A 27,846-nucleotide genomic window follows, 5' to 3' on the forward strand; every position below is an offset into this window, starting at 1 on the left:
AATGTGATAAATTCTCAAATGTCTTTTAAATCCATTAGCCATTATTGAATTCATTCCACTACTTTTGATGTATTAATGTAATTGCGAGAGTTGCTGACAAATCCCCATATCCATTCCCAGCAGCCCTCAAGGTGGTGGTAGTGAGGCACCTCTTGAACAGCTGCAGTCCAGAATCAGAATCTAGCTTATTATCACTGACTTACACAACATTAAATTTGTTTAGCAACAGCAGTATAGTGCAAAGAAATAAAAGTCACTATAAATTTCAAAATAAATAAATAGTGCAAAAACCAGGTAACACAGGAATAAAGGAAAAACAGATCTATTGGAACAACACACAAAGTTGCTGGTGAATGCAGCAGGCAAGGCAGCATCTGTAGGAAGAGGTACAGTCGACGTTTCAGGCCGAGACCCTTCGTCAGGACTAACTGAAGGAAGAGCTAGTAAGAGATTTGAAAGCGGGAGGGGGAGGGGGAGATCCAAAATGATAGGAGAAGACAGGAGGGGGAGGGATGGAGCCGAGATCTGGACAGCTGATTGGCAAAAGGGATACGAGAGGATCATGGGACAGGAGGCCCAGGGAGAAAGACCGGGGGGGGGGGGACCCAGAGGATGGGCAAGGGGTATAGTCAGAGGGACAGAGGGAGAAAAAGGAGAGTGAGAGAAAGGATGTGTGTATAAAAATAAATAACGGATGGGGTACAAGGGGGAGGTGGGCCATTAGCGGAAATTAAAGAAGTCAATGTTCATGCCATCAGGTTAGAAGCTACCCAGACAGAATATAAGGTGTTGTTCCTCCAACCCGAGTGTGGCTTCATCTTTACAGTAGAGGAGGCCGTGGATAGACATGTCAGAATGGGAATGGGATGTGGAATTAAAATGTGCAGCCACTGGGAAATCCAGCTTTCTCTGGCGGACAGAGCGTAGATGTTCAGCGAAACGATCTCCCAGTCTGCGTCGGGTCTCGCCAATATATAGAAGGCCACATCAGGAGCACCGGACACAGTATATCACCCCAGCCGACTCACAGGTGAAGTGCCGCCTCACCTGGAAGGACTGTCTGGGGCCCTGAATGCTGGTAAGGGAGGAAGTGTAAGGGCATGTGTAGCACTTGTTCCGCTTACAAGGATAAATGCCAGGAGGGAGATCAGAGGGGAGGGATGGGGGGGACGAATGGACAAGGGAGTCGCATAGGGAGCGATCCCTGCGGAAAGCGGGGCGGGGGGGAGGGAAAGATGTGCTTAGTGGTGGGATCCCGTTGGAGGTGGCGGAAGTTACAGAGAATAATATGTTGGACCCAGAGGCTGGTGAGGTGTTAGGTGAGGACCAGGGGAACCCTATTCCTAGTGGGGTGGTGGGAGGATGGAGTGAGAGCAGATATGCGTGAAATGGGGGAGATGCGTTTGAGAGCAGAGTTGATGGTGGAGGAAGGGAAGCCCCTTTCTTTAAAAAACGAGGACATCTCCCTCGTCCTGGAATGAAAAGCCTCATCCTGAGAGCAGATGCGGCAGAGACGGAGGAATTGCGAGAAGGGGATGGCACTTTTGCAAGAGATAAGGTGAGATCTTTCGGAAAACTGATTGCAAAAGTCCGTGTCCTGTATTTCTTCCCTGATTATAGCACCAAAGGGACATGTCCCAAATGGTTAGGGATTTTGGTAATGGATGCCGTACACTTGAGGTACTGCTTCCTGAAGATGTCCTCAATGGTGGGGAGAACTGTGCCCATGATAAAGCAGGCTGAGACCACAATCTTCTGTTGCCTTTTGCGGTCCTGTGCATTGGAGCATCTGTACCAGGTAGTGATGTAACCAATCAAAATGCTCTCCACTATACATTTGTAGAAATTTGCAAGCATCTTTGGTGACATGCCAAATCTCTTCAAGCTCCTAATGAATATAACCACTGGCATGCCTTCTTCATGATTGCATCAATGTGTTGGGTCTATGAGATGTTGAAGCCTAGTCTCACACAGTCATGACTGCAGAGAGAATACAGCAGTGAGCTAAGCACGCATCCTTGAGGTGTGCCTGTGTTGACTGTCAATAAGGAGATATTATTACTGACATGTACTGATTGCAGCCTCTCAGTAAAGAAGTTGAGGATCCAGGTGCAGAGCAAGGCAGAGCTCAGTTTTATAAGTTTACTGACTAATTCTGAGGGGATAGTGGTGTGGAACACCGAGTCATAATCAATAAATAGTCTGACATGTTTTACAGTTGTCAAGGTGCTGCAAAGCAAAGTGGAGAGCCACTTCTGGCGGCAGTAGGTCAAATGTACCTATTGAAACCTATCCTGTACTGCCTCCCTGAAGGTAGTAACAAGAGGAAATAGCGAGAGCTCTGTTTTGGTGGTGGTTCATGAATGGCAACTCTTCAAATACCTCAAAAACTATCAAAGGCATTCTTAGCCATCTCTGACGGTCACTGAATTTGTAAGTTTAAAAAAATCGTAATTAGGATGGTAATTAATTAAAAATGAATATTGCCAAATAATGAAAAACAAGAAAAATTCTGACTTGACCATTTTAGATCAAAGATGGTAATACATTAAATGAATGCTGCTGTTACAGTTTCTTGTTATTCCTAAACTAACTCTTGCCTCACTTAAGTTACTCCCATCAAGTTACTAAGTGAGCAGTCCTCAGATTCTGTTAAGTCAGGAAAACACAAACATGCAGCTTAGAGGTAAGAGTAGATAACTCAGCCCTTCATATCTCTTTGTCCAAATAAATTCATGGTTTATCTGATTGCCAGTTCCATCTAGTCAGCTCCATCTTGGGCACTAGCCTACAAAGTACCCAGGACATCTTCAGGGAATGGTGTCTGAGAAAGGCAGCGTCCATTATTAAAGACCTCCAGCACCCAGGGCATGCCCTTTTCTCACTGTTACCATCAGGTAGGAGGTACAGAAGCCTGAAGGCACACACTCAGTGATTCAGGAACAGCTTCTTCCCCTCTGCCATCCGATTCCTGAATGGACTTTGAGCTTTGGACACTACTCACTTTTTAAAAAATATACAGTATTTCTGTTTTTACACTTTTTTTAATAATCTATTCAATATACATAATTTATTTACTTGTTTACTCATTGTTGCTTTATTTTATTATTTTTTTTCTCTCTCTGCTAGGTCATGTATTGCGTTGAACTGCTGCTAAGTTAACAAATTTCATGTCACATGTCGGTGATAATAAACCTGATTCTGATTCCCGAGGATTTAACTTCTCACTATCCACAAGGCTATACTGCTATAGTTTAGAATTAGAATCAAAGCTATTATCAGTGACACACGTCATGAAATTTGCTGTTTTGCAGCAGTGACACAGTGCAAAACATAAAAGCTACGGCAAGTTACCAAAATAAATAAATAATGCACAAGAGGAATAGCAAGATGGTTTTCATGGACCTTTAGAAATCTGATAGTGGAGGGCAAGAAGCTGTTCCTAAAAAAAATTGAGCGTGGATCTTCAAGTTGGAGCTCAGTGATGGTGGCACTAAACGGCGACTCCTTTACTTGCGTCTTCAGAAAGAGCTTTATTTCTAGCTTTGATATTTTTTTTTCCCCTTTAAAGGTTCTTTTGAAGACCCTGACCTGTAACCACACTCTAACTTTAGTTCTTTGCGGGAATCTGGCCCACTCTCAGGGCCTCATGACTGGCTGCTTTTCGATATGCCAAGGACTCGGCCTAGAAGACTAGCACGCCTTCAGAGTGCCAGATTTTCGTGGCTCTGGAGGCGGGCAGATTCAAGGCTGGTGCTACAGCTGATGACTGTTGAGTTGCGGGAGAACGAAGATGAGAAGCAGCGGTCTTTCTCTTGGCTGTGTGCCCAGCGGTACAGAGCTCAGAAAAAGCAACAGACTTTTAACACCATAAATCAATGAGTTGTTTTCTTATGTCTCCCCTCTTACTGTGAAAGGGGGATTCCTCTTTTTCCCTTATTAGAGGGGGAGGGGGAGGGGGGGAGGGGGAGGGGGAGGGGGAGCGGGGAGGGGGAGGGGGGAGGGGGGAGGGGGGAGGGGGGAGAGGGGAGGGGGAGAGGGGAGGGGGAGAGGGGAGGGGGAGGGGGAGAGGATGTCGAATACGGGGTGAACAAGTAGTCTTTGGGGCAGTGCAAGTCTGTGTCTTTTTTGATGCCTTGCTGCATGCTTGAGTGCTCGGTCTTCTCTGTGAATTGTCACCTTGTCACAGTGGAGAAGTTTGTGTGGTCCTGAGATCTCGAGAGCGATGCCGTCTGGAGCTATGCGAAATAACCCTGGAAAATGTGGACCACTTTCCGTATCTTGGAAGTCACCTCTCCTCCAATGTCGACCTCAATGACGAGATCCAACATCGTCTTAAATGCGCTGAACAGCTTTTGGACGTCTCCGAACAAGAATCTTTCATGATCGTGATATCCGAATAGACACCAAAATGTTAGTGTACAAAGTAGTGGTAATCCCAGCGCTCCTGTATGCAACAGAAACCTGGACAACATACCGACGACATCTGAAGGCACTTGAAAAGTTCTATCAACGCTGTCTTCGAAACATCTTAAATATCAGCTGGGAAGATAGAAGAACCAACATCAGCGTGCTAAATGAAGCAAAAACAACAAGCATTGAAGCCTACGTCATCAAGAACCAACTAAGATAGAGCGGTCATGTTGTTCGGATGAAAGATGAATGTCTGCCGAAACAAACCTTCTACTCCCAGCTTAAAGAAGGCAAACGTAAAAGAGGCGGACAACAGAAAAGATTCAAAGACGTCTTAAAAGCCAACATGAAGAAATGCAACATCAATATCAACAACGGAGAAACCAATACCAAGGACAGGAAACTCTGGCAAGCCATCATCCGAGAAGGAACAACAACTTTCGAAGCCAACAGATGTGCAGAATTAGAAGAAAAGAGTAGAAAATGGAAAGAGAGACAGCAACAATCAAAGCCTGATCTGCCATCTGGAACTACCTGTCCTGAATGCGGAAGAACCTTCAAAGCCAAGATTGGACTCATAAGCCGCGTGAGAGCCCATAAATAGATCAACAGCACGAAGACCATCATCCTCGACCTTGAGGGATAGCCACGACGACGATGACAAGTGCTCGGTGGAGGGCACCAATGCTTTTATTTTGTTGGTGGGGAGGGTGGGTCGTTATCTTGCTGCTGCTTGTGCATAGGTGGGAGGAGCTGGGGAGTTTTGGGGTTCGAATATTTAACTCATTCATTCTTTGGAGGATGTTTGAAAAGAAAAAGAATTTCAGGATGTATATTGTATACATTTCTCTGAGATTAAATGTACCTATTGAAACCTATCCTGTACTGCCTCCCTGAAGGTAGGAACAACAGGACCTAGCGAGAGCTCCACTTAGGTGGTGGTTCATGAATGGTAACTCTTCAAATACCTCAAAAACTATCAAAGGCATTCTTAGCCATCTCTGACCGTCACTGAATCTGTAAGTTAAAAAAAGTCGTAATTAAGATGGCATTTGACCATCTTAGATCAAAAATGATACTTGACCATTTTAGATCAAAAATGGTAATACCATTAAATGAATGGGACCTTGGATGCGGTGGAACCATCCCAGGACTCAGTGGGGATTCTAAGGATGGAGCAGAAGACGTCGCAACTTCAAGCTTGCTCTTGATTTCTGTTTTGCAACGTACAGAACTGAAAAGCATCACTGCTTTGACTTACAGAAGTCAGCAGCTTTACTGAACCCCCAGCAAGGGACAAGTGCCATTCAGGCTGTTATATTAAAATGACCAATAAAGTATTAATTTCATATAAAGCATATTCCCCTTCACTCAATGAAAATTAATTTCACTGCTGCTATGCAGTGAGATTTGGAAGATAATGGCAGTATTAACAACAAAACCACCGAATAAAGAACAGAACAGAGTGATTATTTTATTTGGGAAAGAACACTAAGTGCTTATTGATGACTTACAGTGGCATGCAAAAGTTTGGGCACCATTAATTTCTGTTAATGTGAACAGCTAAGCGAGTAAAAGATGAACTGATCTCCAAAAGTCAAAGTTAAAGATGAAACATTCTTTTCAACATTTTAAGCAAGATTAGTGTATTATTTCTGTTTCGTACAATTTTAGAGTGGGAAAAAAAGGAAAGGAGCACCATGCAAAAGTTTAGGCACCCCAAGAGATTTGAGCTCTCAGTTAACTTTTACCAAGGTCTCAGACCTTAATTAGCTTGTTAGGGCTATGGCTTGTTCACAGTCATCGTTAGGAAAGGCCAAGTGATGCAAATTTCAAAGCCTTATAAATACCCTGACTCCTCAAACCTTGTCCCAACAATCAGCAGCCATGGGCTCCTCTAAGCAGCTGCCTAGCACTCTGAAAATTAAAACAAATGATGCCCACATTGCAGCAGAAGGCTATAAGAAGATAGCAAAGTGTTTTCAGGTAGCTGTTTCCTCAGTTCGTAATGTAATTAAGAAATGGCAGTTAACAGGAACGGTGGAGGTCAAGTTGAGATCTGGAAGACCAAGAAAACTTTCCGAGAGAACTGCTCATAGGATTGCTAGAAAGGCAAATCAAAACCCCCGTTTGACTGCAAAAGACCTTCAGGAAGATTTAGCAGACTCTGGAGTGGTGGTGCACTGTTCTACTGTGCAGCGACACCTACACAAATATGACCTTCATGGAAGAGTCATCAGAAGAAAACCTTTCCTGCGTCCTCACCACAAAATTCAGTGTCAGAGGTTTGCAAAGGAACATCTAAACAAGCCTGATGCATTTTGGAAACAAGTCCTGTGGATTGATGAAGTTAAAATAGAACTTTTTGGCTGCAATGAGCAAAGGTATGTTTGGAGAAAAAAGGGCGCAGAATTTCATGAAAAGGACACCTCTCCAACTGTAAAGCACAGGGGTGGATTGATCATGCTTTGGGCTTGTGTTACAGCCAGTGGCATGGGGAACATTTCACTGGTAGAGGGAAGAATGAATTCAATTAAATACCAGCAAATTCTGGAAGCAAACATCACACCGTCTGTAAGAAAGCTGAAGATGAAAAGAGGATGGCTTCTACAACAGGATAATGATCCTAAACGCACCTCAAAATCCACAATGGACTACCTCAAGAGGCGCAAGCTGAAGGTTTTCCCATGGCCCTCACAGTCCCCCGACCTAAACATCATCGAAAATCTGTGGATTGACCTCAAAAGAGCAGTGCATGCGGGACTGCCCAAGAATCTCACAGAACTAGAAGCCTTTTGCAAGGAAGAATGGGCGAAAATTCCCCAAACAAGAATTGAAAGACTCTTAGCTAGTTACAGTAAGTGTTTACAAGCTGTTATACTTGCCAAAGGGGGCATTACTAAGTACTGACCATGCAGGGTGCCCAAACTCTTGCTTCGGGCCCTTTTCCTTTTTTGTTATTTTGAAACTGTAAAAGATGGAAATAAAAAAGTAATCTTGCTTAAAATATTAAAGAAATGTGTCATCTTTAACTTTCTGCCTTTTGGAAGTCAGGTCATCTTTTACTCGCTTAGCTATTCACAGTAACAGAAATTTTGACCAAACTTTTGCATGCCACTGTATTGCAAAGGGAAAAAAAAGTTTTGAAATGAAAATATTCTTATTCTCTAAAAGTACTGTGATATTATCTGCAAAGGAACATCAACTTAAATTTGCCAACCTGGCACTCTCATTCCCATTCATTATGACAGAACCAAGTGGGAAGTGATTACCTTAGCATGGTGCAAATCTACACCGTACATGGAAAGCATCTTGGCATTTTCCAGAAATTGAGCATCAGCCTGGGCTGGAGTTAAACCCCTAGTAAACAAATAACAGCAAAAGGCATAAAATCAGACAGTTAATTCAGTTGTTTTAAAAAAAAAATCGCTAAAGCTCTTTTTTCTCTTATATAAAAAATTATGTTATAAAGAGATCAGAATACATGAACTGATAGTGCACTGATGCAAAGGGACAAGTGATTTCTGCTGTAAAGTCTATGATGACTTAAACAATTCGAATCTGACTGAGCTAAAGTACATTACAAAACAAATGAACTTTTATCACCTTAAAAATCAAGATACGAAAATGATCCAATTTTTCAATTGTGTCTGCTTAACTTGTTTTACCAAATTTGTTGGCACATTAAAAATATGCCAGATGAGTCAATTGGAATTATTAACTATATCTCCCATAGAGTGTTGAAACATAGCAATTTATAATCAATTGAAGGGATATTGCTTTAAGTCTACCTAGACAAAAATAAATGAGCATTTCAATAAGAGATGGACCGTTGGATGTATTTGTGAAGAGTAGGTCACATTTAGTTTTGCTTTGAGAAATATTTAACATGTTAGGTAGGGGAGCATCCTTATGAATTTCAAAAGTGCATTTTTGAGTTTAGCAAAAAAGTGCCAGGAACAAAAGATTACCAATTTGAGACCTCGGTCACAATGTTATGAGATAATTCACTGAAGTTGACACAAGAATACAGAAGTGTATTCTGGCAAAAATGTGATGCTTTATTCCTCTAGGCCTGGAACTGAGGCCTCAGCTGATCATTTCATATCTCAATGACCTGAATTATGAAAGAAAACACAAAGATAATGTTTGAGGTGTCATAGAAAAATACATCACAGAAACAGGCCCTTCAGCCAATTTAGTCCATACTGAAACAATTTAAACTATTCGCATCGACCTGCACCTGGACCATAGCTCTCGATACACCTACCATCCATCTACCTATCCAAACTTAAATCTTGAAATTGAGCTCACAAGCACCACTTGTGAAAGCAACTCGTTCCACACTTACAATCCTCTGAGTGAAGAAGTTTCCCCTCATGTTCCCTTTAAACTTTTCACCATTTACCCTTAACCCATGACCTCTGGATATAGTCCCACCCAACCTCAGTGGGAAAAGCCTACTCGCATTTACCCTTATAATTTTGTATACCTCTATCAAATCTCCCAATCTCCTATATCCTAAAGAAGAAACCTATTTAACCTTTCCTTATAACTCAGGACCTCCAGTCCTGGCAACATCCTTGTAAATTTTCTCTGCACTTTTTTCAACCTTATTTGCATCTTTCCAGTAGGTAGGTGGCCAAAACTGCACATAATACTTCAAATTAGGCCTCACCAACATCTTATACAACTTCAACATAACATCCCATTTTTTTGATTTATGAAGGACAATGTGCCAAATGCTTTCTTTACAACCCTACCTACCTGTGATGCCACTTTCAATGAATTATAGACCTGTATTTCCAGATCCCCTTGTTCTATCAATAACTTGTGTGAAAGGGAAAAGATTACAATGACATTGTTCAGAAAACAGCTTTGGTGAATGGAAAATTTCAAAAGTCGAACCCTACAACCATCAAGCTCCTGAACCAGCGTGGATACCATCACACATCAAAACCCAGAACTGATCCCACAGCCTACAGACTCACTTTCAAGGCGTCTACAATTCATGTTTTCAGTTTTATTTATTTGCATATGTTGTTTTCTTTTGTACATTGATTATTTGTCAGTCTTTCCGCGGCCACTTCACTTGACCTTACCTTCTAGTCAACTATTAATTAGCAATTTGCCTCTTCGTGTCCTGCTCGGTGAAACTCACTAGAAAGTCTGTTTTCTCTCCCTTTCTAAGTCAATAAATAAATTACTGTGAAAGTTTTTCTTTATGTCAAAAGATAATAGAAAGGCAACAGTAAACATTGATTGAATTGCTGGAAAATGATGCTGGAGAGGTACTAATGGGGCAGAGGAACTGAATTTGGTATTTTGCATCAGTCTTCACAGTCGAAGGCACCAGTCAATATGCCAGAAATTCAAGAAAGTTAGGGCCAGAGGAGAGTGCAGTGCTAGGGAGGCTGAAAGGATTGTGAAGGGATTAAAAGTAAACTTTCAAGAATCACGAGACAGGGGCGGTCTCAAATGATTGGGGAGAATAAAATCCAAAACATAACACCCAAGGGAATGAGACAAAACACAGGAAATTATAGGTCAGTTAGCCTGAACTTACTGGTTGATAAGATTTGATTTCAATTTGAAGGATAAGATTTTGGTGTACATAAAATATGGCAGTCAGCACAGTTTCTTTAAGGTGAGATCTTGCCGACAAATCTGTTAAAATCCTTTGAGGGAACAAGATGGACAAAGATGAGTAAGGGGACTTTGTTTACATGGATTTTCAGAAGGGCTTTGACAACGTGCTGTACACAAGACAGCTGAACAAGTGCGCATGGTGTTCAAAGCAAGGTACTAGCATGGATAAAAGTTTGGCTGATTGGCAGAGGCAGAGTGGGGATAAGAGGAACGGAATGAAAATCAATGACTAGTGGAGTTCCACAGGGGTTAGTGTTGGGGCAACTTCAGAATCAGGTTTAATATCACTGGCATATGTTGTGAAATATGTTTTGCATAAGCAGTACATTGCAGTGCATAATAAAAAAACTACAAGTTACAATATGATATATTATAAAATTAAATTAGTGCAAAAAGTGAGGAAAGAAAAAAAAAAGTGAGGTAGTGTGCATTGGTTCATTGCCCCTTCACAAATCTTATGGCAATGAGGAAGGAGCTATTCCTAAAATGCTGGGTGTGTGACTTCAGGCTCCTGTTCCTTCTCCTTAGTGGTAGCAATGAGAAGAGGGCATATTCTGGGTCCTCAATGCCAGACATCACCTTTTTGAAGATGCCCTCAATACTGGGGAAGCTACTGCCTATGCTGGTGCTGTCTGAGTTTGCAACTTTCTGCAGCTTTTTCTGATCCTCTGCAGTGGCCCCTCCATACCAGACAGTAAGGTAATCAGTCAGAATGCTCTCCATGGTATATCTGTAGAAACTTGCAAGCGACTTTGGTGACATATTAAGTCTCCTCAAACTCCTAATGAAAGATAGCCGCTGTCGTGGCTTCTTTGTAATTGCATCAATATGTTGGGTCCATGATAGATCTTCAGAGATGTTGACATCTAGGAACTTGACACTACTCACCCTTTCCACTGCTGACCCCTCAGAGTGTTGGCATGTGTGGCCTCGACTTCCCCTTCCTGAGGTCCACAATCAATTGCTTGGTCTTACTTATGTTGAATGCAAGGTTGCTATTTCAACACTACTCATCCAGCTGACCCATCCCACTCCTGTATGCCTCCTCATCACTATCTGAAATTCTGCCAACAGTTGAGTCATCGGTAAATTTATAGATGGCGTTTGAGCTGTGTCTAGCCACACAGCCGTGGGTGAAAACAGTAGTCCAGTGGACTAAGCACACATCCTTGAGGTGCGCCAATGTTGATCGTCAGTGAGGAGATGTTAATTCTAATCTGCACTGACTGTGGTCTCCCAGTGAGGAAGTCAAGAATCCAGTTGCAGAGGCCCAGACTTTGGAGCTTGTTGATTAGAACTGAGGGTATGAAGGTGTTGAACACTGAGCTGTACTCAAACAGCAGCCAGGTGTAGGTATTGACATTGCCCAGGTGATTCAAGGAGTGGAGAGCTAATGAGATTGCATCTGTTGTAGAACTATTGTAGCTATTGGCAAATTGCAGTGAGTCCAGGTCCTTGCCTGGGCTGGAGTTGATTCTGGCCATGACCAATCTCTGAAAGCACTTCATCACAGTAGATGTGACTGTTACTGGGTGAAAGTCAGCTCACCATACTCTTCTTGGGCTCTGGTATGATTGTCACCCATTTGACGCAGGTGGGAACCTCAGCTGCAGCAGTGAGAGACTGAAAATGTCCTTCAAAACTCCTGCCACTAGGTTAGCACATTTTTAGTTACCTACCAGGTACACCAACAGGACCTGATGCCTTGTGAGGGATCACTTCTTGAAAGATGTTCTGACATCAGCCCAAGAGTCAGAGATTATAGGGTCACCAGACGGTGCAGGGATTTGCACAGGTGTAGGTTTATTCTCCCTTTCAAAGTGTGCAATAAAAGGCATTGAACTCATCTGGGAGTGAAGCACCACAGCTATTCACGATGTTAGGTTTTGCTTTGTAGAAAGTAAACTCTACTTTCTACAGGTAAAGCAAACCCTGCCAGAGATGACTCTGTCCCTAACTTCAATCAGAACCGTTTTTAGAACCATAGAATCCCCTATCACTACTGCTCTCCTCTTTTCCCTCGTTCCTTTCTGAGCTGAGGGTCCAATTTTGGTGTCAGAGACGCGACCACTACAACTTGTCCCTGGTAGGTCGTCCCCACCAGCAATATCCAAAACAGTATACTTATTGTTGATGAGAACGGGCACAGGGGTGCTCTGCTCTTTCTGTCTATTCCTCTTCCCTCTCCTGACAGTCACCCAGCTACCTGCTTCCTGACTTTTAGAGGTGACTGTCTCCCTGAAACTCCTGTCTATTTGTGCCTCTGCCTCAAGAATGATCCGAAGTTCATCCAAGCTCCAGCTCCCTAACTCGGTTTGTCAGGAGCTGCAGCTGGATGCACCTTTTACAGTGTAGTCATCAGGGACAATTGTGCTCACCCTGACTTCCCACATACTGCATACGGAGCACTCGAGTGTCCTAACTGCTGCCAACATTACCTACTCCTAAGTTAATTAAAGTAATTAAAGAAACTTACCCGGCCTTAGCTCACTGGGAGCAAGCTCGTCCTCAGCCTCTGCTCGCCGAAGCCTCTCGAGCCAAAGCCTCAAAACTTCACTCCTACCCTGAGCCACTCACACACTGGCCAGTCCTCTTCAGTTACCCCCTTTTATTTGTCCCTGCCAATTATCTCAAGTACTCACTCCCTCTAATCAACTAATCAACACACTGTTTAACCCTTCAGTTGCCCTCCACACTCCTTTTTTGCTCTTAAAATAGCCTTCCATAGATCATACCTGGACTTCTTGTATAGTTCTGAATGCCATAGATTTAGCCCTCAGTAGACTATGATTCTCCAGGTTCATCCATGGCTTTTGGTTCGGGTATGTTCAGTATATTCTCCAAGGCACACATTCATCCTCACAGGTCTTAATGAAGCAGATGGCAACTGAGGCGTAGTCAATTAGATTCAAAGATGAATCTGTGAATGTTGTACAGTCCAGTGACTCAAAACAGTCCTGTAAGCACTCCTCGGTCTCCCTTGACCATATTTTCTTGGTCATCACCACTGGTCTTTCGCTTCTGCCTATACATCAGGAGTAGCAGAAGTACCGCTAGGTGATCAGACTTTCCAAAGTCTGGGCACGAGATGGTACAGTAAGCATTCTTAACCTGTAGTAAGACTTCAAGCTGGCCTGGTTGAAATCCTCCACAATGAAACGGAAGGTACTGCTGATCATGGTGCTCAGCTCTTCCAGTATCTGCCTGACCAAGGTCTGAGATGGAACCTATACCACCATCAGGATGATGGTGGGAAACTCCCTCAGCAGATAAAATATAACACTTCAATGCCAGATATTCCAGGTTGGGTGAGGACTGAGACAGCGCCATCACGTCTGTGCACCACGAAGAGTTAATCACATGCAGCGCTACATCCCAAATGGCAGAGGTGAGCCGTGTTTTTGTGAAGGGAAGTACATAACAGTCCTTGATATCCCCCGGTACTGCAATTTTGCTCTGAGATCTTCAATTTCATTTTTCAGAGACTGTACACTTGCCAGCAGGATAGTCAGGAGTGGGCACCTAAAGTTTTTGCGTTTTAATCGTACCTGTAGCCCAGCACACCTTCCACGCTACCTCCTTTTTTAAAAGAAAGGGGAAGTGCACTTGCAACCCAAGTCTTCCATCTAGGGTCTATCGATTTTGAGGATCAATAGATTTTTATTTAAAGGTCTTAAAACAATGTTGCTTACTGAAGTATTCATGACTATGACTGGATTTCAGCTGTAGTAGTCCAAAACAGGAATATTTGATCATTTCCATTTAGGACAAGTACTACAACTTTAATTATGCGTTACTAATCTGGATGGAGGAATTGATGGCATTGTCTCCAAGTTTGCACATGATAACAAGCCAGGTGGAGGGGCTGCTAGTGTTGAGGACATGGACTGATTGAATTGGTAGTAGGGAAAGTAAATGCAGAGCAAACTCAATGGGCCAAATGGGATAATTCTGCTCCTATATCTTATGGTCTAATTGTCACGTTAACATGCTTTTCGGGAATACTAAACTATGTACACAAGAATGCAATACTGAGGCTTTCTAAAGTGTTAGTCCAATCACACTCAGAATAAATTAAGCGACTTTGGCCCTGATATCAAAGGAAAGATACACCGGCCTAGAAAAGGGTCCAGAGAGATTCATAAGAGAAGATCCCAGAAATGAAAGGCTTAATGTTTGATGACTCTGAAACAGTACTTGTGGTTCAGAAGGAAGGAAGATCTTATTGGAACCTACCAAATCCTGAAAGGGAAGGGCAGAGTGGACATGGAGAGAACATTTCCATTACAGGAGAGTCTATGGCCTGAGGCTTTATAACCTTGATAACCCAAATTTGGAAGAATTTCTTCAGCCACAGAGTAGTAATCAGTGGAATCCATTGTCAGAGGGTTGAGGAGGCCAAGACATTGGATTTGTTTAATGCAGAGATTGATAGACTTGTCATGATTAAGAGTTATGTGAAGGTGGGAAAATGGGGTTAAGAGTTCAGGTGTGATTGAATGGTGGAACAGAATCCATGGACCAAATGACCTAATTTTGTTCTTATATCTTATGGATTCATCAATAGTTTAGCACTGACAATCCTGTTCAAAATATCATACCCTCGTCAACCCTATCTGCAGCTTAAAATACGTTTTCTCTTTCCAAATTTTGACAAAGCGTCTTTAAGCCAAAATATTAACAGTTTTTCATCCCACAGATTTTGACTGCCTTGTTCAACATTTCAGCTTCCAGCATTTTCTATCCTTATTTTAGATTTTCAGAGCCTGTAACTTTTTGATTTTCAAACAGAAGATGTGGTACAAAAATTCTACCATTTTTAACATTATGTATTCTGCAGTGACATATACTGAGGGAACTTATCATTTAACTAGTTCCCATGAGTACCTCATTACTTACGCAATGATAAGTAAATATACTTTGACAAGCAACTATTACTGATTTCTACCTGTGTGTTTTATGCAGTTCAGAAATTTTTTCTTCCAATTCTTTCGATTGGTTTGGAGCAAACTGTAATTCTGCGACATAACCTGCTTTGTGTTCTTCGGCATCATAATCCCCAAGTTCCGCTTGCAATGTGTAAGAACCAAGAAGGGCATGAGTTACAAACGAACATGGTAAACGACCAGATATGATATCCTGCCGGAGTTGAAGGCACAAATAATATCTGCAAAGACAATGAAGAATGCCGGTTGGGATGAGTAAAGCTTCAGATGATACCAGAAGTCTTCCATTAATGACGTTCCACTTAAAAACAACTCATGTTTCATTAATATAATAAATTAAAATTTTTCAAAGTGATTTTTTTCTGTCTATTTAAGATGTAAGTTAGAAAAAGTACAAAAATGATATTAAAAAATAGCTATTAAAGTAAATAAATATGGATTATTTTTGTTAATTTAAGACCACGGACAAGCAGGCAAGATTCACATTTAATCAGAGGATTATGTAATTTTACCCAGGTAAATAAAACTACTTCCTTTGCATCTATCTTAACTTCTACCTTTTATTAAAAAAGTTAATACATTAAGACGAGAATTTTTTAAGAGGGGATGTGTCTTCCAACTAATGAAACAAACCTTGAATTATTCTGTTGCAACTTGAAGATTGCCATTTAACTGAAGATTATTATTTGCAGAATTTCTGATGGTGACGAGGCAGTGTACAGCCGTTGAGTTAGATCAGCTGGTTGAGTGGTGTCACAACAACGATCTGACACTCAACATCAGCAAGGCCAGGAAATGGGATGAAGGAGAATCAGTGAAATACACACCAGTCCTCAGAGAGGGGTCAGCAATGGAAAGTGTGAGCAGTTTCAATCTCCTGGTTGTCAACATCTCTGGATATCTATTCCAGGCCCAATATATTGATACAATTATAAAGAAAGCTATATTTCATTAGGAGTTTGCGACTTATTATGATAGTAAAGATTCTCGCTAATTTCTACAGACGTACAGGTGGAGAGCATTTTAACTGGTTGCATCATCAGGTATGGAGGGGTGACTGCAGTGGATTGGGAAAAAGCTGCAGAAAGTTGCAAACTCAGCCAGCTCCATCATGGTCACTCGCCTCCCCACCATCAAGGCCATCTTCAAAAGATGATGCCTCGAAAAGGCGGCATCCATCAGCAAGCACCCGCATAACCCAGGACATGGCCTCTTTACACTGCTACCATCAACGTGGTGGTACAGGAGCTTGAACTCAACGTTTTAGGAATGGCTTCTTCCTCTCACCAACAGATTTCTGAATGGATAGTAAACCCATGTAAACTACCTCAATATAGTTATTACATTTTTGCTCTTTGTGCTTTATTTAATTTTAAATATCTATCTTATTGTCATTTAGTTTTATTATATATTGCACTGCTGCCACAAAACAATAAATTTCTCAACGTATGCCAGTGATGTTAAACCTGATTTCGAACATAATGCAGAACATTGTAGTCAGTTAAAAGTTTATAAATGAACAGAAAAGTCAGTGGAAGGTGGTGGAGGGGAGGGGAAGAAGAAACACAAGGTGATAGGTGAAACTGGTGGGGGGGGCAGGGGGCAGCTATCTTGTACGTGGCCTATCAGCGGCATCAATAGAGCTCTACCAAGAGGGATTTCTCGCAGGTCGGCAGCGGTTATTTAAAGAGGGAGTTTCGAGTGCATTTGTCCATTATACGTGGCTTATCAGCGGCATCAATAGAGCTCCACAAACTAAATAAAAGTGCAGAAGGGATAAGCGGAGCGGCCATTGTATGGGAGTAGGCCAGTGGCAGGAGTAGAAGCAACAGGCTTTGGCTCAAAGGAGGCTTTGGCTCGGAAGAGACGTCAGCTCTGTGTAAAGCATCTGTTAAGGTTTCCTTTTTGGGTTTTTCCCCCTCTATTATTGTACCATTTAAATAGCTATGGTGTGCTCTTCATGCCAGATGTTGGAGAACTGGAAGACCCAGAGTCTCTCAGGGAACTACATCTGCATTAAGTGCATCTGGCTGCGGCTCCTTGAAGACCGTGTTAGGGATCTGGAACAGCAACTGGATGACCCTCAGCCTGTATGGGAGAGTGAGAATACAATTAATCAAAGTTACAGGGAGGCAGTCGCCCCGAAGTTGCAGGAGGCGAGAAGCTCGGTGACCATCAGGAGAAATGTAGTCGGTCCTCCTTATCCGCGAGGGATTGGTTCCAGGACCCCTCGCGGATACCAAAAAAAAAAGCGGATGCTCAAGTCCCTTATTCAATCCTGTCTCAAAGCGGTGGAACTTAGGACCCAGCGGAACCCCAGACCTTATTTAACCTGTCTCAGTGCAGTGGGCATTAGGACCCAGTGGCAGAGCTCTGAATCTGCAGTGTTTCTGTTCACAAAAATAATCACGATTTAAAATAAAGCGGAAATAATAAAGCGATCAGAAAGAGGTGAAACACCATTGGTCATTGGAAAAGCGTTAGGCTACAGTCAGTCAACAATCGGAACAATTTTAAAGGATAAAATGAGAAAGGCCCTACCCAATTAAAACAACAATTATTACGTAGCAACGCAGTGGTTTAATTATTGGGTTTTGGGTTTTTGATCCGCCACATCAACCCGGCAGGGATGGACAGCACGCTCGGAAGCGATCCATCACTGGATCGAACTCGGGAACTATCTGTCACTGGATCGAACTCAGGAATTTCTGTTCCTGAGCCCGGCGCTGAAACATATGATTCTTAAATATTTTATATGCATAGAAAAGTAAAATATATACTATATACTAAGACAAACGTTTGACTAACTGATGCTAAATAATACCGGATGTACCTGTTCCGACTTACTTAGTAAGACAAGTTCCGGATTTTTTTTCGATCCCGATCCACGATAACCTACGCACATCCTCCCGTACACTTTAAATCATCTCTAGATTACTTATAAAACCTAATACAATGTAAATGCTATGTAACTAGTTGTTATGCTGTATTGTTAAGGGAATAATGACAAGAAAAAAAAGTCTGCACATGTTCGAACAACAAGTGCTGGAAGAGCACTTCCAGGATTTCTCGATTCGCGGTTGGTTGAACTCGCACATGCGGAACTCGCGAATAAGGAGGGCCGGCTGCAGGCAGTTAGAGCAGAGCGCCCCCGTGGCCATTCCCCTCAAAAAGAATGTATACTTTTTGTGGGGGATGACCTCCCGGGAGAATGCCACGGCAACCAGGTTACAGGCACCAAGCACGGGTCCATGGTGCAGAAGGGAAAGAGAGACAAGAAGGGATTAGTAGTAATAGCGGACTTGATAGTGAGGGGAACAAACAGGAGATTCGGTGGATGTCAACAGGACACCCAAATGGCATGTTGCCTTCCAGGTGCCAGGGTCAGGGAGTCTCAGATTGCATCTACAACATTTTGGAGAGGAAGGGGGAGCATATTGGTACCAATGACATAGGAAGAAAAAAGAAATGAAGTCCTGAGAAGAGAATTTAGAGAGCTTGGTAGAAAGCTGAGAAGCAGGACCTCCCAGGTAGTAATTTCTGGATTGCTGCCTGTGCCACGCATCAGTGAGGGTAGAAAAAGGATGAGTTAGCGAATAGATGTGTGGCTGAGAAGCTGGTGCAGAGGGCAGGGTTAAGGTTCTTACATAGAAACATACATAGAAAATAGGTGCAGGAGTAGGCCATTCGGCCCTTCGAGCCTGCACCGCCATTTATTATGATCATGGCTGATCATCCAACTCAGAACCCAGCCTTCCCTCCATACCCCCTGATCCCCGTAGCCACAAGGGCCATATCTAACTCCCTCTTAAATATAGCCAATGAACTGGCCTCAACAGTTTCTTGCGGCAGAGAATTCCACAGATTCACCACTCTCTGTGTGAAGAAGTTTTTCCTAATCTCGGTCCTAAAAGGCTTCCTCTTTATCCTCAAACTGTGGCCCCTCGTTCTGGACTTCCCCAACATCGGGAACAATCTTCCTGCATCTAGCCTGTCCAATCCCTTTAGGATTTTATACGTTTCAATCAGATCCCCCCTCAATCTTCTAAATTCCAAAGAGTACAAGCCCAGTTCATCCAGTCTTTCTTCATATGAAAGTCCTGCCATCCCAGGAATCAATCTGGTGAACCTTCTTTGTACTCCCTCTATGGCAAGGATGTCTTTCCTCAGATTAGGGGACCAAAACTGCACACAATACTCCAGGTGTGGTCTCACCAAGGCCTTGTACAACTGCAGTAGTACCTCCCTGCCCCTGTACTCGAATCCTCTCGCTATAAATGCCAGCATACCATTCGCCTTTTTCACCGCCTGCTGTACCTGCATGCCCACTTTCTATGACTGGTGTATAATGACACCCAGGTCTCGTTGCACCTCCCCTTTTCCTAATCAGCCACCATTCAGATAATAATCTGTTTTCCTATTTTTGCCACCGAAGTGGATAACTTCACATTTATCCACATTAAATTGCATCTGCCATGAATTTGCCCACTCACCCAACCTATCCAAGTCACCCTGCATCCTCTTAGCATCCTCCTCACAGCTAACACTGCCGCCCAGCTTCGTGTCATCCGCAAACTTGGAGATGCTGCATTTAATTCCCTCATCTAAGTCATTAATATATATTGTAAACAACTGGGGTCCCAGCACTGAGCCTTGCAGTACCCCACTAGTCACCGCCTGCCATTCTGAAAAGGTCCCGTTTATTCCCACTCTTTGCTTCCTGTCTGCTAACCAATTCTCCACCCACACCAATACCTTACCCCCAATACCGTGTGCTTTAAGTTTGCACACTAATCTCCTGTGTGGGACCTTGTCAAAAGCCTTTTGAAAATCAAAATATACCACATCCACTGGTTCTCCCCTATCCACTCTATTAGTTACATCCTCAAAAAATTCTATGAGATTCGTCAGACATGATTTTCCTTTCACAAATCCATGCTGACTTTGTCCGATCATTTCACCGCTTTCCAAATGTGCTGTTATCACATCTTTGATAACTGACTCCAGCAGTTTCCCCACCACCGACGTTAGGCTAACCGGTCTATAATTCCCCGGTTTCTCTCTCCCTTCATTTTTAAAAAGTGGGGTTACATTAGCTGCCCTCCAATCCTCAGGAACTAGTCCAGAATCTAACGAGTTTTGAAAAATTATCACTAATGCATCCACTATTTCTTGGGCTACTTCCTTAAGCACTCTGGGATGCACACCATCTGGCCCTGGGGATTTATCTGCCTTTAATCCCTTCAATTTACCCAACACCACTTCCCTACTAACATGTATTTCGCTCAGTTCCTCCATCTCACTGGACCCTCTGTCCCCTACTATTTCTGGAAGATTATTTATGTCCTCCTTAGTGAAGACAGAACCAAAGTAATTATTCAATTGGTCTGCCATGTCCTTGCTCCCCATAATCAATTCACCTGTTTCTGTCTGTAGGGGACCTACATTTGTCTTTACCAGTCTTTTCCTTTTTACATATCTATAAAAGCTTTTACAGTCAGTTTTTATGTTCCCTGCCAGTTTTCTCTCATAATCTTTTTTCCCCTTCCTAATTAAGCCCTTTGTCCTCCTCTGCTGAACTCTGAATTTCTCCCAGTCCTCAGGTGAGCCACTTTTTCTGGCTAATTTGTATGCTTCTTCTTTGGAATTGATACTATCCCTAATTTCTCTTGTCAGCCACGGGTGCACTACCTTCCTTGATTTATTCTTTTGCCAAACTGGGATGAACAATTGTTGTAGTTCATCCATGCAATCCTTAAATGCTTGCCATTGCATATTCACCGTCAATCCTTTAAGTGTCATTTGCCAATCTATCTTAGCTAATTCACGTCTCATACCTTCAAAGTTACCCCTCTTTAAGTTCAGAACCTTTGTTTCTGAATTAACTATGTCACTCTCCATCTTAATGAAGAATTCCACCATATTATGGTCGCTCTTACCCAAGGGGCCTCTCACGAGATTGCTAATTAACCCTTCCTCATTGCTCAAAACCCAGTCTAGAATAGCCTGCTCTCTAGTTGGTTCAAAAAACCATCCCGCATACATTCCAAGAAATCCTCTTGCTCAGCACCTTTACCAATTTGGTTCACCCAACCTACATGTAGATTGAAGTCACCCATTATAACTGCTGTTCCTTTATTGCACACACTTCTAATTTCCTGTTTAATACCATCTCCGACCTCACTACTACTGTTAGGTGGCCTGTACACAACTCCCACCAGCGTTTTCTGCCCCTTCTTGGATAACTGGGATCTCTTTTGGGAGAGGTATGACCTGTTCAAAAGTGACAGGTTGCACCTGAGCCCGAGGGGGACCAATATTCTCACAGGCAGGTTTGTTAGAGCTTTTGGAGAGGGTTTAAACTAACTTGACAGGGGAGTGGGAACAGGAGTGAAGGGACTCAGGAAAGGACGGATAGTAAAAAAGTAAAGATAGCGTGCAGTCAGATTGTCAGAAGGGCAGGCAGTTGATAGGACTTAGTTGCAGCCAACAGACTGAGTATCAAATCATTAGGGATGCAGTCAGAAAGGACAGCAAATACGGTACTCAAAGTGTTGTATCTATACGTGCATATTACAAGAAATAAGGTGGATGATCTTGTTGCACTATTACAGATTGCCAGGTATGATGTTGTGGACATCACTGAATCGTGGCTGAAGGATGGTTGTAGTTGGGAGCTAAATGTCCATGGTTACACATTATATCCAAGAAATAGGAAGGTAAGCAGAGGGAATGGTGTGGCTCTACTGGTAAAGAATGGCATCAAATCAATAGAAATATGTGACACAGGATCGGAAGATGTTGAATCCTTGTGGGTTGATTTAAGAAACTGCAAGCGTAAAAGGATGTTGATGTCAGTTATCAGAATCAGAATCAGGTTTATTATCACCGACATGTGACGTGAAATTTGTTAACTTAGCAGCAGTTCAATGCAATAAATAATAGAGCAGAGAGAGAAAAAAAATAATAAAACATAAAAATAAATAAATAATTACATATGTAATTAAATCAATTACATTTTTGAATAGATTTAAAAGAATGTGCAAAAACAGAAATACTGTATATTTTTTTAAAAAGTGAGTTAGTGTCCAAAGCTTCAATGTCCTTTTAGGAATCGGATGGCAGAGGGGAAGAAGCTGTTCCTGAATCGCTGAGTGTGTGCCTTCAAGGCTTCTGTACCTTAAATGCTTGTCATTGCATATCCACCGTCAATCCTTTAAGTGTCATTTGCCAGTCTATCTTAGCTAATTCACGTCTCATACCTTCAAAGTTACCCCTCTTTAAGTTCAGAACCTTTGTTTCTGAATTAACTATGTCACTCTCCATCTTAATGAAGAATTCCACCATATTATGGTCGCTCTTACCCAAGGGGCCTCTCACGAGATTGCTAATTAACCCTTCCTCATTGCTCAAAACCCAGTCTAGAATAGCCTGCTCTCTAGTTGGTTCAAAAAACCATCCCGCATACATTCCAAGAAATCCTCTTGCTCAGCACCTTTACCAATTTGGTTCACCCAATCTACATGTAGATTGAAGTCACCCATTATAACTGCTGTTCCTTTATTGCACACATTTCTAATTTCCTGTTTAATACCATCTCCAACCTCACTATTACTGTTAGGTGGCCTGTACACAACTAATGGCAACAGTGAGAAAAGGGCATGCCATGGGAGCTGGAGGTCTTTAATAATGGACGCTGCCTTTCTCAGACACCGTTCCCTAAAGATGTCCTGGGTACTTTGTAGGCTAGTGCCCAAGATGGAGCTGACTAGATTTACAACCTTCTGCAGCTTCTTTCAGTTCTGTGCAGTAGCCCCTCCATACCAGACAGTGATGCAGCCTGTCAGAATGCTCTCCACAGTACAACTATAGAAGTTTTTGAGTGTATTTGTTGACTTGCCAAATCGCTTCAAACTCCTAATAAAGTACAGCCGCTATCTTGCCGTCTTTATAACTACATCGATATGTTGGAACCAGGTTAGATCCTCAGAGATTTTGACACCCAGCAACTTGAAGCTGTTCACTCTCTATACTTCTGATCCCTCTACGAAGATTGGTATGTGCTCCTTCGTCTTACCCTTCCTGAAGTACACAATCAGCTCTTTCATCTTACTGACGTTGAGTGCCAGGTTGTTGCTGCAGCACCACTAGTTGGCATATCTCACTCCTGTACGCCCTCTCGTCACCATCTGAGATTCTACCAACAATGGTTGTATCATCAGCAAATTTATTGATGGTATTTGAGCTATGCCTAGCCACATAGTCTTGTGTATACAGAGAGTAGAGCAGTGGGCTAAGCACACATCCCTGAGGTGCGTCATTGTTGATCATCAGCAAGGAGGATATGTTATCACCAATCCGTACAGACAGTGGTTTCCCGGTTAGGAAGTCAAGGATCCAATTGCACAGGGAGGTCAGAATCAGGATTGTGGGAATGATGGTATTAAATGCTACCATCCTGAAGTAGGTGTTTATGTTATCCAGGTGTTCTAAAGCCATGCGGAGAGCCATTGAGATTGCGTCTGCTGTTGACCTATTGTGGTGATAGGCAAATTGCAATGGGTCCAGGTCCTTGCTGAGGCAGGAGTGTAGTCTAGTCATAACCAACCTCTCAAAGCATTTCATCACTGTTGATGTGAGTGCTACTGGGCAACAGTCATTAAGGCAGCCCACGTTATTCTTCTTGGGCACTGGTATGATTGCTGCCTTTTGAAGTAGTGAGGTTGAAAATGTCCTTGAAAACTCCAGCTAGTTGGTTGGCACAGGTTTTCAGAGCCTTACCAGGTACTCCATCGGGACATTCTGCCTTGTGAGGGTCCACTCTCTTTAAAGACAGTCTAATATCTGCCTCTGAAACGGAGATCACAGAGTCCTCAGGTGCAGCAGGGATCTTCACAGCTGTAGTTGTACTCTCCCTTTCAAAGTGTGCATAGAAGGCGTTGAGTTCATCTGGTAGTGAAGCATCGCTGCCATTCATACTACTGGGTTTCGCTTTGTAGGAAGTAATGTCTTGCAGACCCTGCCAGAGTTGCCGTGCATCTGGTATCGCCTCCAGCCTCGTTCGAAATTGTCTCTTCACCCTTGAAATAGCCCTTCGTAAATCATACCTGTTTTTCTGGGACAGGCCTGGGTTACTAGACTTGAATGGTTTGGGAATTACAGTAAGTCTTTGTAGGCATACACTCATCCACACAGGTTTTAATGAAGTCAGTAACAACTGCAGCATACTCATCCAGATTCAAAGATGGATCCCTGAATACAGTCCAGTCCACTGATTTAAAGCAGTCCTGTAAGCGCTCCTGTGATTCCCTTGTCCAAACCTTCTTGGTCCTCACTGTTATATACAGGCCTCCCAACAGTGGCTGGGAGGCAGACCACAGGTTGCAACAGGAAGGTGAGTCAGAAGGGCAATGTGATGGTAGTCATGGGAGATTTTAACACGCAGGTCGATTGGGAAAATCAGGGTGGTAATGGATCTCAAGAAAGTGAGTTTGTTGAATACCTAGAGAGCATTTTAGAGCAGTTTGTCATTGAGCCTACTAAGGGATCAGCTATATTGGATTGAATGTTATGGAATGAACTGGAGGCGATTAGTGACCTTAAGGTAAACAAACCCCTAGGAACCAGTGATCACAATATGATTGTGTTCAACTTGAAATTTGATAGGGAGAAAGTAAAGTCTGATGTAGCAGTATTTCAGTGGATAAAGGAAATTACAGTGGTATGAGAGAGTAGTTGGCTAAAGTTAATTAAAGAAGGAGCTGCTGGCAGGGATGTCAGCAGAGCAGCAATGGCATGCATTTCTGGGAAAAATGAGGAAGGTGCAGGACACATGTACTCCAAAAATGAAGAAGTACTCAAATGGTAAAATAGTACAACCATGGCTGACAAAGGAAGTCAACACTATTGAAAAAGCAAAAGAAAGGGCATACAACAAAGCAAAAATTAGTGGGAAGATAGATGATTGGGAAGTTTTTAAAAATCTACATTAGAAAAAAATCATTAGAAGAGAAAAGATGAAATATAAAGGCAAGCTAGCAAATAATATCAAAGTGGATAGCAAAAGTTTTTTTTCAAGTAAGTTAATAATAAAAGGGAAATGAGAGTGGATATAGGACTGCTAGAAAATGAGGCAGGAGAAATAATAACTGGGTACAAGGAGATGGCTGATGAACTAAATGAGTATTTTACATCAGTCTTCACAGTGGAAGACACTAGCAGTATGCCTCATGTTGTACTGTGTGAAGGAAGAGAAGTGGGTGTAGTTACTGTTACAAGAGAGAAAGTGCTCAAAAAGCTGAAAAGACCCAAAGATACATAAATCACCCGGACCAGAGAAACTGCACCTAGGGTTCTGAAAGAGGTAGCATTAGAGATTGTGGTGGCATTAGAAATGATCTTTCAAAAATCACTGGAATCTGGCATGGTGCCAGAGGACTGGAAAACTGCAAATGTTACTCCACTCTAAGAGCCTGGTGATAGAATACTTGGTGACACAGAACAAGACAGGACAAAGTCAGCATGGTTTCCTTCAGGGAAAATCCTGCCTGACAAACCTATTGGAATTCTTTGAGGAGATTACAAGTAGGAGAGATAAAGGGGATGCAGTGGATGTTGTATATTTGGACTTTCAGAAGGCCTTCGACAAGGTGCCACACGGGGCTGCTTATCAAGTTAAGAGCCCATGGTATTACAGGAAAGTTACTAACATGGTTAGAGTACTGACTGACTGGTAGGAGTTGGCGAGTGGGAATAAAAGGATTCTTTTCTGGTTGGCTGTCAGTCACTAGTGGTGTTCCACAGGGGTCGGTGTTGGGACCATTTCTTTTTATGCTGTATATAAATGATTTAGATTATAGAACAGATGGCTTTGTTGCCAAGTTTGCAGATGATACGATGATTGGTGGAGGGGCAGATAGTGTTGAGGAAACAGGTAGGATGCAGAAGGACTTAGACAGATTAGGAGAATGGGCAAGAAGGTAGCAAATGAAATACCACTTTGGCAGTAGAAATAAATGTGCAGACTATTTTCTAAATGAGGAGAAAATCCAGGTATCTGAGATGCAGAGGGACTTAGGAATCCTTGTGCAGAACACCCTGAAGGTTAACTTGCAGGTTGAGTCGGTGTTGAGAAAGGCAAGGGCCATGTTAGCATTCATTTCAAGAGGTCTAGAATACAAGAGCAAGGATGTGATGCTGAGGCTTAATAAAGCACTGGTGACGCCTCACCTTTGAGTATTGTGTACAGTTTTGGACCCCTCATCTTAGAAAAGATATGCTGGCATTGGAGAGGGTCCAGAGGAGGTTCATAAGGATGATTCCAGGAATGAAAGGGTTATCATATGAGGAACATTTGATGGCTCTTGGTCTGTACTCACAGGAATTCAGAAGGATGGGGGGGGGGGATCTCATTGAAACCTTTCGAATGTTGAAAAGCCTAGGCAGAGTAGATGTGGAAAGGGTGTTTCCCATTGTACAAGAGTCTAGGGCAAGAGTGCATAGCCCCAGGATAGAGGGGCGCCCTTTCAAAACAGAGATGCATAGCAGACTCTATGGGCCAGGTGGCCTAATTCTGCTCCTATATCTTATGGGTGAAATAAAGAGCTGGGAAGTTGATTGGTGGAAGAGATACAGGGCTGGAGAGGGGGAATCTGATGGGAGAAAACAGGAGCCCATGGAAGAAAGAAAAGGGGAAGGAGCACCAGATGATGGGCAGGTAAGGAGAGAAGTTGAGAGGGGAAATAGGAATGGGGAATGGAGGGGGCGAGGGCGCATTACCAGAAGTTTGAGAAATTGATGTTTATGCCATCAGGTTGGAGGTAACCAGATGGGATACAAGGTGTTACTCTTCCAACCTGTGAGTGGCCTCATCACGACAGTAAAGGAGGCCATGCCTGACATATCAGAATGGGAATGGATAGTGGAATTAAAATGGGTGGCCACTGGCCGCTTTTTCTGGCGGATGAAGCATAGATGCTCAAAGAAGCGGTCTCCCAATCTACGTCAGGTCTCACAGATATACAGGAGGCCACACCAGGAACACTGGATACAGTATACCATCCACCTCAGTTTGGGGTCTTAAATGGTAGTGAGGAGGTGGTGAAGAGGCAGGTGTAGCACTTATTCTGCTTGCAAGTATAAGTGCCAGGTGGAAGCTCAGTGGGGAGGGATGAACCGACAAGAGGGTTGTGTAGGGAGTAATCCCTGTAGAAAGAAGAACGTTGGGGGGGGGGGTGGAAGAGAGGGCAAAGAGGGGGAAAGATGTGTTTGGTGGTGGGATCCCGTTGAAGGTGGCAGAAGTCACAGAAAAACAATGTGCTGGACATGGAGGCTGGTGGGGTGGTAGGTGAGGACAAGTGGAACCTTATCCCTGGTGATGTGGTGGGAGGATGGGTGAGACCAGATATATGCGAAATGGAAGAGATGCGGGTGAGGGCAGCGTTGATGAAGGAAGGAAAATACCCTTTCTTTGAATCTTAGTTCAAATCAAAAGCCTCATCCTGAGAGCAGAACTGGCAGAGATGGAGGAATTGAGAGAAGGGGATGGCAACTAGCAGGGTGGGAAGAGGTTTAGTCCATGCCACCATTCTCTCATTTCCCTCATTTCAAAGTTGGATGTGACTAATATTATAAACATTCAAAGATAACTAAAATTGTATTAAAATATTTACTTTAAAAATGTAGACTGGAAACTTCAAAATAACCTGAAACATTGAAAAGTAAAATTTGCAGAACTATTGAAAAAGAGGAAGGACAAATGCAATTGCTCTACAAGAAGGGGATAAAGACAGTAAGAATAGTTTCATTTTTGGGAATGATTTATTTTTATTGTTTTCAT

General features: G+C 42.8%; 1 protein-coding gene across 12 annotated transcripts in view; it reads right to left on the bottom strand.

Annotated features, from left to right (window-relative positions):
• The window catches only part of epb41l2 (erythrocyte membrane protein band 4.1 like 2), a 195,604-nt gene that overhangs the window by 57,343 nt on the left and 110,415 nt on the right, over positions 1 to 27,846 (bottom strand). For all 12 annotated transcript variants that reach the window (XM_063034592.1, XM_063034657.1, XM_063034648.1 and 9 more), the window contains 2 exons: positions 15,011 to 15,229; positions 7,686 to 7,773 (listed from right to left, as the gene is read on the bottom strand). In XM_063034592.1, the coding sequence (XP_062890662.1) occupies positions 7,686 to 7,773; positions 15,011 to 15,229 (307 nt within the window). The remainder of the gene's footprint in view (positions 1 to 7,685; positions 7,774 to 15,010; positions 15,230 to 27,846) is intronic.

This window comes from Mobula hypostoma, chromosome 2 (genome assembly GCF_963921235.1).
Source record: "Mobula hypostoma chromosome 2, sMobHyp1.1, whole genome shotgun sequence".
NCBI lineage: Eukaryota > Metazoa > Chordata > Chondrichthyes > Myliobatiformes > Myliobatidae > Mobula > Mobula hypostoma.